This window comes from Dipteris shenzhenensis, chromosome 1 (assembly GCF_047967505.1).
Source record: "Dipteris shenzhenensis isolate YYH24624 ecotype China chromosome 1, Dip_SZ_1.0, whole genome shotgun sequence".
NCBI lineage: Eukaryota > Viridiplantae > Streptophyta > Polypodiopsida > Gleicheniales > Dipteridaceae > Dipteris > Dipteris shenzhenensis.
In genome coordinates, this window is record NC_141596.1 from 7,291,468 (window position 1) to 7,305,968 (window position 14,501).

Genomic DNA, 14,501 nt, shown 5'->3' on the forward strand with positions numbered 1-14,501 from the left:
CAAGTAGGGTCAACCCAGAACCTGGATCTCCAACACAAGTTCACTGCAATTCGTCCATGAATAGAAAGCCAAAAGAAGAGAGTGATCTTTCTATTCCTCTTGAGGGATTTCCAAAGCCTCCTCCAAAAGACGCTTATTCTGATTGGCAACAACCTAGAAATTGCTTAAGCCGAGACCTATGGCTAGTAAAAACTAGACGGAGACTGAATCCACTTCTAAGAAGGCTGCTGTAGCTAACAGTTTCTGGGGTTGGCAGGCTCTGGTCTACAATGATTCGTGCGAATCCTCTATATCTTTCACATATGGCAGCCATTTCACCGAACAATCTTGCCTCTTCCACACGTATTTCCAATGATGAACAAGGGAATGCTTATGATGGGTATGCTGGCTCACCACATCCCGGTGCAACCATGCAGGTTGAGACTTGAAGTTGCAGCCCACTCAAATGCTTTTCGTATAATGCTCGGGGCCTCTGTAATATAAATAAGTGAATATTGGCTTGGGATTACATAGTTAATCAAAAGCCACATATTAAATTTTGCAATAATACAATCGGCACTTTTTTGCAGGCCATGAAGGTTTCTTTGGGGGATTTCATATTCAGCAGTTGCTATGCTGATACATCATGATTTACAACCGTTGTTGGAATATAATGACCCACTTTGTCATTAGCTGTTTGTCAGATGCTTTAATTTATGTCTCCCATACATCTGCAGTTCAAGCTAAGGCGTGAAATCATTTGACCAACTATCCCTAGAGAGGAAATGCTTTCATATGTGGGATTTTAACAATTCCCCTTCCACTAAGGATAGCAGTACTCATCGATCTCACATGTTATGGAGAGAACAAGATGTCTGGACACAAACGTCTCATACTTTGCATGCTTGTCGCTTATGGTATACATTTCATCTTAATGCATTCACTCAGTATTGGGATCGGTTAGATCGATGGTACATGGCAATTTGATGATATAACTTGTGAGATGGGTTTGGATTATACTTTGCATCTATCAGATCACTTTCTGATATATATCACTTTGCATTTTGGTCCTCCGGTACATGATGTGCTGTCATTGCCTTGTAGAAGGCTCTTATTGGTTAACAATTCATATCTAAAGCATCATGACTTTACAGTTATGGTCAATGATCTCATTCGCAGACGTGTTTTGCATGCACCAGCAAATGTCAACTCTTCTTGGGTATGCAGGATTTGATCAAAAGTCATGGCAAATGGTACCTAGGGTGATCTACGTCAAAAGGTGGCTAATTCAAAGGATCAAAATCAGCAATTAACAACTGCTGCGCAGCAACGTCAACTGTCTCAGGATGAGCAATCTATCTTTCAAGCTGCCCTCCATTGTTTGGCTGAGAACGATCAAACCATGTTAACAAAATGGCAGCTACGTTCTCATCGAAAAGGACAAGCTGTTCTTCTAAGGCTTTTTTTTTAAGCTTGCATACCTCCCAATAGATGCATTCCTTGCATCGGGTGCTGTGTCTGAATGGCTCGTGGACAATGAATAAGCAAGAGCTAGATGGGATGTCCAGCACTATTATGCTAGTTTGTTTGCAGCCCCTCCTCCTTTACCTATAGAGATTGATGCCAAGGAGGTATTTCTTAGCCATGTTAAACAAAATATCTCATTAGATGAGGCTCGTGTTTTGGAGTTGCCGAGGAGCATTGTCTAGGTTGGGATGCTCCAAATCCCCAGTCTGGGATGGTCTCACTGTTGAGGTTTTTGTTGAATTCTAGAATCAATTGAGCACTGTTCTATTGTACACGATTAATGATGCGTGGCTCCCTAGCACTATGCCGTGGAAAAAGGGATTGCTGTGTTTGATTCCCAAAAAGCCATCATACAAATATTTGTCAAACTAGAGGCCAATCACAGTCACGCCTGTGATATATAAGCTGATTTCTAAAATGTTGGTATTGCACATATCACATTACCTGTATACGGGGTTACACCTTGCTCAGTATGGTTTGTGTCCCCACAGACAGATAATGGATAACATTGCAAATGCTTACATTGGCATTGAATATGCCAAATACATGCAACAAGATGTTTCGATCATGCAAGTGGATATTGAAAAATCATTTGACACTATTAGATGGGATTTTATTGCAGATGTTATGCGGCGGTTCAGCTTTGGACCCAAAATGCAAAAGTGGTATACTGGCTTTATGAGGATGGCACAGCCTACCGACGCTCTGCTATCCTCTCAATGACTTGCTTTTTGACATACATAAATGTACATCATCTGTGTGTGCATGAATATAGATGTATATGTGTGTGCTTGTGCGTGTGCGTGTGCATGAGTGTGTGAATATATACATACATACATGAATACATTCGTGCATGTATGTATAAAGGCAAGATAACCGCTGCAGTCTTAACCTCATGATAGTCACCCTCAAGATACAAAACCATAAACTCCATCATAGAAATTTCCTTGTTTCCAAGGGCAATACAGCAGAAACCCAAACGAGAAACACAGGCTTAACCTTCAAAATTCTCTTAATACTGTTTTGCAGCCAACCATTGCACCACACTTCTCCCACAATTTTGCTTGAACAAAAACACATATACACCTCAACACACCTGATCTTTCCTTGGGACGTCATTCCTTATCCATCTTCGACACAAAACATAGAGAGAGGTCGAATCAGAATCAGCTGCAACACTCACCTAACCAAAAAAGGAGAAAAAAAGGTTGAGCAGCAGCACACAATTCCAATAGTTCAAAACTAGAAGCCAAAGTGTTTTGATGTTGAAATGAAGAAAGAGCAAGGAATGAATATGAATGTATCTTCAAGGCAGCCAAACGTCTAAAAATTAAATGCTGAATTTTACCAGCTTTAACAAAATGAATGTCTAGATCCAAGCATCAAAACATACACTCGCCTGTAGCTTTAGGTTTGCCTGTATCCCGCTTGCCTTAGCACTCACTCCATTGCACAAGAGACACTTCCTATAAAGTGCCTAAAGTTCCTTGATTCACTTCTTAACATACATGAGCAGGTCTTGTAAATTGAGACTCTACAGCATAGCCACTTTAAAGACACTTGGTTGTTACAAGGTTAGTACAATAAACAGCCTTGCAATGTCATCCGGGTTGCTAAGTAATCAAGGGATCTTTTGCATGCACGGAAGGATTCAATGCTGAGGTGAAACGCTACAAGTATCGGGACCTTACCATCCAAGCTTTCACTTTCAGCACCATTTCAAACTGGTCTCAAGACCAACAAGACGGCAATAAAGACAACTAACCAGCTAAAGACGTCACACAAGAATATTCAGCAAGTAACCCAAACACAGATTGGGGGAGCTAGAGCGCTCCTACTCAATAGCAAACACAGACTGGGCCCAAAGCCTTGGCGCCCCTTCAGGTCTCTCTTTATTAATTGGAGAGTCCAGCAAGTAGATTACACAATGAACTCAAACTCACTTGCATTCAGTGCTCTTCCCACTCTCAGTAGGCACCAGTATCCCAACCATTAGCGCCCTGCTCTCAAATCCCAATGGCAATAGGCATCCAATTCAGTGCAAACACCTCCATAAAACTTGGGCTCTTGCTAGCAGCCCATACGGGGTCACACAACTCCCCAAACTACCACAAGTGACCACTGACTCACTGGAATACCCAAGCAATGGGTTAAAGCATAGTTAACCTGCCCAATCCTTGGAAGCAGGAACTTGCTCTGCAAGCATTCACTGTGTATCACCCTGCCAAGCAATTATGTCCAAAAACACAGCTCACTACCCAATAGCAATAACTAAAAAGCATGAGTAAATTCTTTACCAGCCCGGAGCCCAAGCTCATCCACAGCCAATGCACATCACCTGGAAAGCTTTCTATACACACTGCCACACAGTTAGCTGCCCAAGCATCCTTAGCTCAAATGCACGTGCACCTAGCCCACGGCCTCTGCAAACAGCCCACGAGTTGTACGGCTGATCAACATTAACTATTCACAAGTCCGTACAACCTGTACGGAGTGCTTCAAAGCTCCCACGTATGGCTGTACGGCCTACACCAGAACTGTACGAACTCCAAACTGTCTGCTTCAAGACCCTCTACGTACGGCTGTACAGATCTGTCCATCGCCTATCGTACAGCTGTACGAGCAGCTTCACAATCGTGCAGATTTCAACGTCTACCGTACGGCTGTACGAAATGCTTCAGTACTGTCCTGTGTCTACCATACAGTTGTACGGACTATTTCATAGCATTCAATGCACCGCCTTGTTGACCAACCTTTCAGCCCATTTTTCCCCGCTCTGTGAAAACACCTTCCGTGACTTTTTCCCTTCCTGGGACCTTCCACAGACCACCTTGCTAATTGCATTTTTGCATGGACATGCCACATGAAAGCCCACGTTTTTAAAAATGCCCCCAAGTCCCAAGTGATCAAAGCAATGACCAACTTTAAAGCTCATTTGCCCCTTGTCCCTTCTAAGGGGGCCAAACCAATGGCCAACCTCAATCCTAAGGGTACTTTGCCCCCTCTTTGGACTTATTGGACTTGAACGTCTCATTTATCCCACTAACTCAGGTGGCAGTATGTTGACAGTATCAAACCACAATTCCCTAGGGGGAAAACTTGCACATCCATACCTCGCGGCTTTGCCAGCTAGTTTTTCTTGGTCGTGCCTACATGCAAGTACAAAACTCATGCCCTCATGACATACCCCTCTCTTGAAACATGACACGCAACCTCAATTGCATCAAGATGTTACAAAAATATATAGTAACTGAAATACATGTGAATATACCAACATGAAAGCATGTATTACCATTTGAGACAGCATATATGATTGTTCAAAACCTAGGATAGCAATCTATATAAACTGCAAAAACCAACTCATAGTGATTAGTACACTTATCATAGAAGTCTCAAGGCAGATATACTATCAACAAACATACAATGTCACCAAGAGATCTCTAGATATCTGAGCTTGTCTGTGGAAAAGGAACAAAGGTACTACCCCTCTCTTGAGCATTAGACAATGCTACAGACCTACGCTTTGTTGAGCCTGACGGAGCCACAAGTGAAGTCGGCTCAAGCTGAAAAGATTCTAGATAGCGCTATAATAACTGAGGTTTATATGCCAGATCATCCTCTTCCAACCACTTTGCATGCAATGAAGATACGAAGTAGCGGGGTGGTAAATTCTACCTCTGATCTTCCTTTTCTTATGTGGAACTAGGATCTCATCAAGCTTCTCAACCTCTAGTTGCATCTCAACAGGCATATCCTCTAGCACATCGCCCTTGAGGCATATCCTCTAGCACATCGCCCTTGAAAGGCTTAAAGAGACTCACATGAAAAGCATTGTGAATCCTCCAATGATTCGGTAGCTTCAACTTGTACCTATATCGCTTAACTTCTCTGAAACTTAAAAACGCCCATAATATCTCATGCTGAGCTTGGGGAACAACCGGTCTTTGCCCCTCTTCTTTTTCAACCTTGCCTTTTCGAAACACAAAAGAACCCAGTCACCTTTGTTAAAGATCAATTCACGACGGTGACGATCAGCTGCCTTCTTTTTTTTTGGCCTGAGTCTTCTGGAGAGCCTATTTCACCTTTATATGCCACATCCATGCTTTCAACATACTTATCAACCTCAAAAACCTTATCATTAGTATGCAAGATAGGCGAAACTTTCCTACCCCCTTCCACTATTGCAAAAGGAGCTTCTCCCAATGGAAGTATGCACAGTATGGTTGTAGGAAAATTACACTAAGGGCAAATACTACTTCCATTGTGTCTTATGCTCATACACATAACATTTCAGCAAATCAAGAGCAGTGGAATTAGCCTCTTCGGGTTGCCCATCTGACTAAGGATGAAAGGAAGATGAAAATCTCAATGTAGTGTCCATATTCTTAAAGAGCCCTCTCCAAAATAGACTCGTCATACGCGGATCTCTGTCACTCACGATAGACTGAGGCATCCCATGATATTTGAAAATGTTCTACATGAACAACCTTGGCACGTGATCCGCTGTAATTTTCTTCCTCAATGGAATAAAGTGTGCCTGCTTGCTGAATCGGTATATAATAGTCCAACGGCCATCATTCCCTGTAGATGTCCTAGGAAGATCAAATATGAAATCCATGGCAATGCTCCCTCACGGTCTATCTAGGATTGGCAATGGTTGCAACAATCCAAGTGTCTTTTGTTGGTAAAACTTGACCTTCTGGCAAATGATGCATGTTCAGACAAAGGCATCCGCATCCCCTCTCAAAGCTGGCTAATAGAAAAAGTGCTCCACTGCTTTCACCATGGCATCAATGCCTCTATGCCTTGCATACGGTGGAGCATGACTTTCTATCATAATCTTTACTTTGTGACACAAAGGCGTCCATGCATCATAATAAATCCATCTCTGATACCATAATGGTCATGCCGTTGATTATTAGACATCTGATCATAAATCCTAGAAAAATCCTCATCCTGAGCATACTGGTCCTTCATTGCATCTAACGCACTGTGTGGTAAGCAAGGGTTACTCCGGAAACCTGAGGCTTCCTTGACAATGCATCGCCCACTACGTTCTTTTTATCTTCAACATGTACTATCTGGAAGTGAAATATAGATAAGAAATTGGACCAATGCATATGCTTCTCAGATAATTTTGAATGAGTGAGGAAATATCTCAAAGACTGATGATCTGTCTGCACTATGAAATCAGCCCCAAGTAAATAGTGCTTCCATGTAGCAAGGGCATGAATTACAGCCAACAATGCCTTTTCATTAATGCCCAAATGTCCCTCATCATCCTGCAAAATCCTACTCTCATAGGCCACTACCCGTCCTTCCTGCATAATTACCACTCCAAGGCCATTCTTCCCACATGCACCAGCTTGAACATGAAAAGCTTTCCGCAGACTTGGTAAGATCAACACTAGATCTGTGGTAAGCTTTTCTTTAGCATCTCAAATGCTGCAATCTGATTCTCAGCCCATATGAAGGATGCTTCCTTCTTCTGCATAGCATAGAGAGGTGAAGCAATTTCAGCGAAAGGGTGTATGAACCGCCTATAGTACGAGCATAAGCCCAAAAAGCTTCGTACTTCATGCAAATTTTTCAGCTCTACTCGCCAATTGTGAATTGCTTCAATCTTAGCAGGATCCATGCGCACTCCAACTTTAGAGACAATGTGTCCCTAAAAGTGAATCTCAGGCATAAAGAATTCACTATACTTGCATTTACAATCAGCCTATTCTTGCTGAGTTCTGCAAATACTATTACCAGATGCTTCCTATCTCTACCTCATCTTTTGGGTACACTACCATATCATCGAAGAAAGTGTCCACAAAAGACCTATTACGCTCTAGCCGAGGTAGCATGACCTCGGAAGAATCAGTCGACATTTCCCTTATAGGATCTATCTTTGTAATATATGTGTTTGCGCTTTATGTAAATGATCGGGAGGGATTTAATGTCAAGGTCCTAGGTGAGGGCTGATAGCACCAGACTAGATAGATCTGAGACCAAGGGCCTAGTGCTAAGATTGTGCCTAGGGGCAAGGAATTGAATGCATCCCAAGAGAGGGGTGAAATGTTGCATTAGGAAGGCCCTATATGGATGGCATGTGGCATCTAGATCTATCTAGGGATTTGGGGTTTGCTAAGGCTAGTGAGAGAAGAGAAGGAATGGATTTATGTGAATTTCAACATAGATCTCTGCCTTGCTTTGTGCCTTAGCAGAATAGGCTGGGAGGAGAATCATGGTGCTACTCCCGTGATCTGCAGTAGAGGCTAGTATAGAGAATAGTTGGTTGACAATTGGTATCAGAGCTCGGTTGAGTGAGCAAGGGACGGGAGACGTTGTTTGTGAAGGGCCTGCGAGGGGACTTGGATCCCTGTAACGACGTGACGTGACCTTAGAAATAAGGTGACAGTTGGTATCATCACGCACGTTGACGAACTTGAAGGCTGGCTGGCCGACGAGCAGTAACGGGCTAATGGCGCATGCAAGAGCTCACAAGCTGGATGTTTGGCATCGCGGGAGCTATGTGCTTGGCCCAAGGATCAGCCTTGGCCCGTCGCGTGGGCAAGGATCCATCTGAAGGTCGCGTGAGCTCGTGGAGGACCTGGTATGCACGTCGTCCGGGGGCTTGGCCAGAACTGTCGATGCACAGGTTGGTGGCTTGGAGGCATATTTCATCACGGACTCTTCCGCTCGTCAATTGTGTCTTGGTTGGAGAGGGGCTGCGCCTTGGCGCCTAGCTTTCTTGACATGTGAGCTCGGTTGGAGAGGGCAGACGGTTCCAAGTGACTCTTCCTACTGGTTAGTCACAAGGCCCTTGCTGGGCCACGTGTGGTGTTTCGGGAGTGCCATACATGAATGTTGGCCTCCACCCGCTGGTGGAGGCCTATAACGCAAAGCGTGATCGTCGAGTTCTGGAGCGGACGACAGGTTAGGAGCGCAGAGGCGACGCAGGACAATCTGGTGACCCGTAATGAGCTGTGACCTGCTTCCCTGGTGCACATACGCTCAAGATCTCCAACGCCAAGCAGCCTGTACATAAGCTGTGACTGCAGACTGGTCGCAGGAGTGCGGGAGACTATTGGCTGGATTTGCATGGAACCAAGACGGCTGTGACGAAACCGTTGATGACCAGGGAGCTCTCTTTGACCTCCATCAGTTTCGTGTTTTTTTTTCCTTCTCGATTTAGTCAGTTGATGCTCTACTCCATAGACAGGATCTCGTGAGTGATCAGCCTGCATGAAGCTTGGATGGTAGCAGGGACAGATTATGCTTGAGACTATGCCTGTGTATTTTAGTCTGAGTTGACTTGCAGGAATTTCCCTAGTATAGGGAAAGCAGGATTTGGGATATATGCATGTATCAAATGCCTAGTTAGTGTGAATCTGGGATTGCAGGTATTCCCTAGTATAGGGAATTGTGTCAGAGTGTCAGTACACTGAATTGCATCAGTTTGTAAATACAGTTTTCTAGCTGTGTCTTTTTTTTTTTTTAAAGAAAACCACCCATTGACCTGAATGGAACCAGAAGAAGGGGCTTCCAGGAGGGACCCTGGTGAATCAGGAGTCCGGCCGACCCAACAGGGATCGCGCCCAGTAGCTCACACTTTATCTGGCAGAATTGCATTGCTGGAGGATGCCTTGCAACAGTTGTTAGCGCAGCAATTACAAGCCAACGCAGGACAATCTGAACTTAGGAGAGCGTTACAGAGTATGTCTGCCAGACCTTCTCGAGAAGAGAAGGGAAAGGCTCCAATGGAATTGGAGTCTAGTGTCCATATGGTCGAGCCTAGTAAGGCTAAAGTGCCGAATATTGCGAATTACAGACCGGAAAAGTATTCTGGTCGGATGAACGACCGTAGCTCCGATGTCATTGAGACCTGGTTACACAAATGGGACGAGGCGTTCGCCATTTGTGAGATCAGAAATGACATCAAAAAGATCCGCGAGGCCACCCATATGTTTAGTGAGGCTGCGGATCGGTGGTGGATTAAACAACAAAAAGATGGCATAGCATCCACTACCTGGGAGGGGTTTAAAAGAGAGTTCAGGAAACACTTCTTACCTCCTGACGAGGCATCCCGAGCTTGGGATCAATATAGGAACCTTCGTCAGAGAAATTTATCAGTGGCAGAATACACTGATAAGTTTCGAGAGAGTGTAATGAAGGTTGACGAACCCCTGCCTCAATCAATCCAAGTGAAAGATTTCATATTTGGATTGAATGATCGAATAAAAATGGAAGTTCGGGCTAAGTACACGAACACGCTAGATGATGCAATAGCTATAGCCCTGAACTACGAGGATGCCAAGGGCAGCAAGCCAAGTGGGTTTGCACAGGTCGGAACCCAGTATGGGTATCCGAAGAAATCTGGGTTTAAGAAGAAGTGGGCTAGTAGAGGGAGTGGTTCGCAGCCGAGTGGTCAAGCCAAGCAGGCGAGACCGGCTGAAACTCCTAAACCAAGTACCACCATTGGAGTGAAGAGGAAAGTAAATCCAATGGCAGCCCGGGCTTGGTCTAAGTCTCCCTTGAACCCAGAACAAAGGGAAAAAGCGAGGAGAGAAGGATTATGCTTTGGTTGCCTTCAACCTCATCAGTGGAGAGATTGTATACGTAATAAAGATCGTCGGATGGCTGAGATGGTGATCTCAGAGTGCGACGTGGAGATGCAGGGAAGTCCCAGAGCGGAAGAGATGCAAGCGGGATCTTCTCAGAGGTTAGTACCTTGTTTGTTCTGTGTGTCTGTTACTAAGTTAGTGACGAGTGCACCTGATAACATCCTATCTAAGCCCGCAGCAACGGGGTATACAGCCTTCAATGATACGGAGTTAATCAAAATGAAAGGGCAAGTGGCCAGTCATGATGTCATTGTGTTGTTTGACTCAGCGTCAACTCACAATGTGATTAACTCCAAGCTCGTGAAGAGGCTGAAATTAAAGACAAGTCCATCTGACTATGCGTATACAATCAGGATGGCCGATGGAAGTTCAACTGAAGTATGGGACCAAAGGGTTACCCAGTTAGAGCTTCGGATTCAGGACTATGCTGAGAAGCTTGATTTTGAAATAACCAAGCTTGCTCATGCGGATATAGCCCTGGGAATGGCGTGGCATTCTAGGAAGAATCCAGCCATTGATTGGAAAAAGCACGTATATCAATTCAAGATGAATGATGTGCTTTATGTCTTGCGAGGTGAAAAAGATATACCTCAGGGACCGTTGGTTTCCGTGATGGAAATCAGAAAGGCTCAAGTAGAGTTTTTATACCTTTGCACAGCATCGGTAGAGTCGGTGGATGAGTCTTCGGCTAGCACTGATGTTACGCAAAGTGATGAGATGGCCAAGCTGGCTAATCTTATAACAGAGGAGTTCTCTGAATGTTTTAGGGATGAACTACCTTATGGGTTACCTCCAGAGCGGAAAGTTCAGCATAAGATTGAGCTGATCCCGGGGGCAGAACCTGTAAATAGACCTCCCTATAGAATGAGTTTTACTGAAGAAGCGGAGGTGCGTAGGCAACTGGAAGAATACCTCAAGTTGGGGCAGATTCAACCAAGTTTCTCACCTTTTGCTTCACCAGTGATATTAAAGAAGAAAAAGGATGATACGTTTCGCCTCTGTATAGATTACAGAGCATTGAATAATATCACTGTTAAGCACAGGTATCCGATGGCTCGGATTGATGATTTGCTAGATGCACTACATGGAGCCGTGATTTTCAGCAAGATAGATCTTAAGTGCGGCTACCATCAGATCCGGATTAGAGCCGAGGATGTGCATAAAACCGCTTTCAGGAGCAGGTTTGGTCATTATGAGTTTTTGGTGATGCCCTTCGGACTTACCAATGCTCCAGCGACCTTCGTCATGCTTATGAACGATTTACTACGTCCGTATATCGGAAAGTTCGTAGTACATTTTATTGACGATATCTTGATATTCAGTAAAAGTGTTACTGAGCATTGTGAGCACTTAAGGATAGTGTTCAGTACTTTGAGGAAAGCCAGTCTTTACGTGAATAAAAAGAAAACTATACTGTGTATGGTTAGGCTTGAGTATTTAGGGTTCATAATTACTCCACAGGGGGTAGAAATGGATCCGAAGAAAGTGGCTGCGATACTAACTTGGCCAATCCCTCAGAGTCTGACCGCGTTTGCGATCATTCTTGGGATTTGTCCAGTTTTATAGAAGGCATATCAAAGGATATTCCGGAATAGTATCGCCATTGACTGATCTGACCTCAGATAAAGTACCTTTTATTTGGGGACAGAATCAACAGGAAAGTTTTAACACCATAAAACAAGCTGTGGTCTCAGGACCGGTGTTAAAAATAGTTGATCCCCAGAAACCGTTGTTCCTAGAAACCGATGCAAGTGGCATTGCGGTAGGAGCAGTCCTCCTTCAAGAGGGAAGGCCAGTAGCCTTCGAAAGCAAGAAGCTTTCTCCCTCTCAAAGGAATTGGCCAACTCATGAATTGGAGTTGTATGCTGTTATCCATGCTTTGAAAACATGGAGGCATTATCTGTATGGTTCAGAGTTTTATGTGGATGTGGATCATGATACTCTGAAACATTTCTGTAAACAGCCTGACTTGAGGGGCCGCCAAGCTAGGTGGGCAGAGCTCATGCAGGAGTTTAATATAACGATTCGGTACCGAAGAGGAAAAGACAATAAGGTAGCTGATGCGTTGTCTCGCATTATGCACAACCTGAGTTTCACGATATTAGAGAGTGCTCTAATGACCGAGATCAGAGAAACTCAGAAGGTGGACGAGTTTGTCCAGAGCTTATGGCCTAAGGCTCAAGTGTTAAAACCCGGGGAAAATGAAAGGGATGACCTGGCATCCAGAAAAGGCCAAACTTATGCAAGATATGCCATAAGGGATGGTATGCTAGTTAGAAATGGCAAGGTTGTAGTACCTGGTCAGAATGATCTCAGGCAGAGAGTCATTCGACAATGCCATGATAGCCCGTGTGCGAGACATCCAGGGGTCGAGAAGACATATGATCTCGTGAGGCGAGATTTCTTTTGGCCAAAGATGAAAAAGCATATTCATGAATATGTGACACGGTGTTTCTCGTGTCAGGTAAGTAAGGCCGAACGGGTGAAACCACCCGGACTTTTACAGCCCTTGGAAATACCACTAAGTAAGTGGGAGAGCATTTCCATGGATTTTATTGTAGGGCTACCTGCAACACAAGGAGGATATAATTCTATCCTTGTGGTGGTTGATCGTCTAACCAAGATGGCTCACTTCATTCCGACTAGAGAGTCTGTTAGTGCCCCGCAAGTAGCAGATTTATTTATTAGACATATATTTCGTCTGCATGGATTGCCTAGATCCATAGTGTCAGACAGAGATGTCAGGTTTACCGGTCACTTTTGGACAGCGGTATTTGAGACACTAAGGACTGAGTTGGGAATGAGTAGTGGGGATCATCCTGAGACGGATGGTCAGACGGAGAGAGTCAACCAGACTTTAGAGGATATGCTGAGGGCATATGTGTCATTAAGGCAACATACATGGGACAAGTGGTTACCATTGTTGGAGTTTGCCTACAATGATAGGAAACATTCATCTACTGGGTTCAGTCCGTTTGAGCTGAACTATGGTTATAGACCGGCCAATCCGACTATAGTTGGAGTACCTCAGAAAGTGCCTAGTGCCGCGAACTTTGTAGTTCAGATGCGGGAGATGCTAGCACTTGCGAGAGCTAATATCCGCCAGGCTATGGATAGAGCCAAGGTGTATGCGGATGAAAATCGGTCTATAAGAGTATTTGAAGAAGGAGAAAAAGTTTTTCTCAGAATTCCTTCGCACTCGAAGTCGTTGACTTCAGGAGAGTGTGCTAAGTTATCACCTCGATACTGTGGGCCGTGGTCAATTCTAAAGAGAATAGGCAGTGTAGCCTATAAATTAGAATTGCCACAGGGGTGTAAGGTGCACCCGGTTTTTCATGTTTCACGTTTAAAGAAATTTTTACATACTAGTGACTCACTAATCGAAGGTGTGGTTTTGTTTCAGGAGATAGAGGATATTGCAAGGCGCAAACCAACAAGAATCCTGGACCGAGGAACAATGCAAATACGAAATCGGAAGATACCCACGGTGTTGGTTGCATGGCATGGTCAGCCTCTATCCGAAGCTACCTGGGAATCCGTATATCAGTTGCGGAGAGTGTTCCCAAACTTTATCATCGAGGACGCTGATGTCTGAAGAGGGAAGGAATGTTACGCTCTAGCCGAGGTAGCATGACCTCGGAAGAATCAGTCGACATTTCCCTTATAGGATCTATCTTTGTAATATATGTGTTTGCGCTTTATGTAAATGATCGGGAGGGATTTAATGTCAAGGTCCTAGGTGAGGGCTGATAGCACCAGACTAGATAGATCTGAGACCAAGGGCCTAGTGCTAAGATTGTGCCTAGGGGCAAGGAATTGAATGCATCCCAAGAGAGGGGTGAAATGTTGCATTAGGAAGGCCCTATATGGATGACATGTGGCATCTAGATCTATCTAGGGATTTGGGGTTTGCTAAGGCTAGTGAGAGAAGAGAAGGAATGGATTTATGTGAATTTCAACGTAGATCTCTGCCTTGCTTTGTGCCTTAGCAGAATAGGCTGGGAGGAGAATCATGGTGCTACTCCCGTGATCTGCAGTAGAGGCTAGTATAGAGAATAGTTGGTTGACAAGACCTATGCTCACAGAAGATTCTATCCATCATCCGATTAGAAGTGGCAGGAGCATTCGTAAGCCCAAATGGCATAACCAAGAACTCATACAACCAAAGCTGGTCCTGAAGGATGCCTTAGACACATCCTCTGGATGAATGCATATCTAGTGATACCCACTCTTAAGATCTATGCCACTGAAGATGGCTGACCCCTCCAATCTATACAAGATATCATCTATTCTTGGAATAGGAAATCTGTCTTTTATGGTTATCTTGTTCAGTGCACGAGAATCAATACACATTCTCCAAGAACCATCATTCTTTTGCACTAA

The 14,501-nt window shown here is 44.3% G+C and overlaps 1 protein-coding gene across 4 annotated transcripts in view; it reads right to left on the reverse strand.

Moving 5' to 3' along the window:
- The window catches only part of LOC147905313 (uncharacterized), a 109,602-nt gene that overhangs the window by 60,474 nt on the left and 34,627 nt on the right, over nucleotides 1–14,501 (reverse strand). For all 4 annotated transcript variants that reach the window (XM_087399772.1, XM_087399691.1, XM_087399604.1 and 1 more), the window contains one exon: nucleotides 2,603–2,689. In XM_087399772.1, coding sequence (XP_087255898.1) covers nucleotides 2,603–2,689 — 87 coding nt within the window. The remainder of the gene's footprint in view (nucleotides 1–2,602; nucleotides 2,690–14,501) is intronic.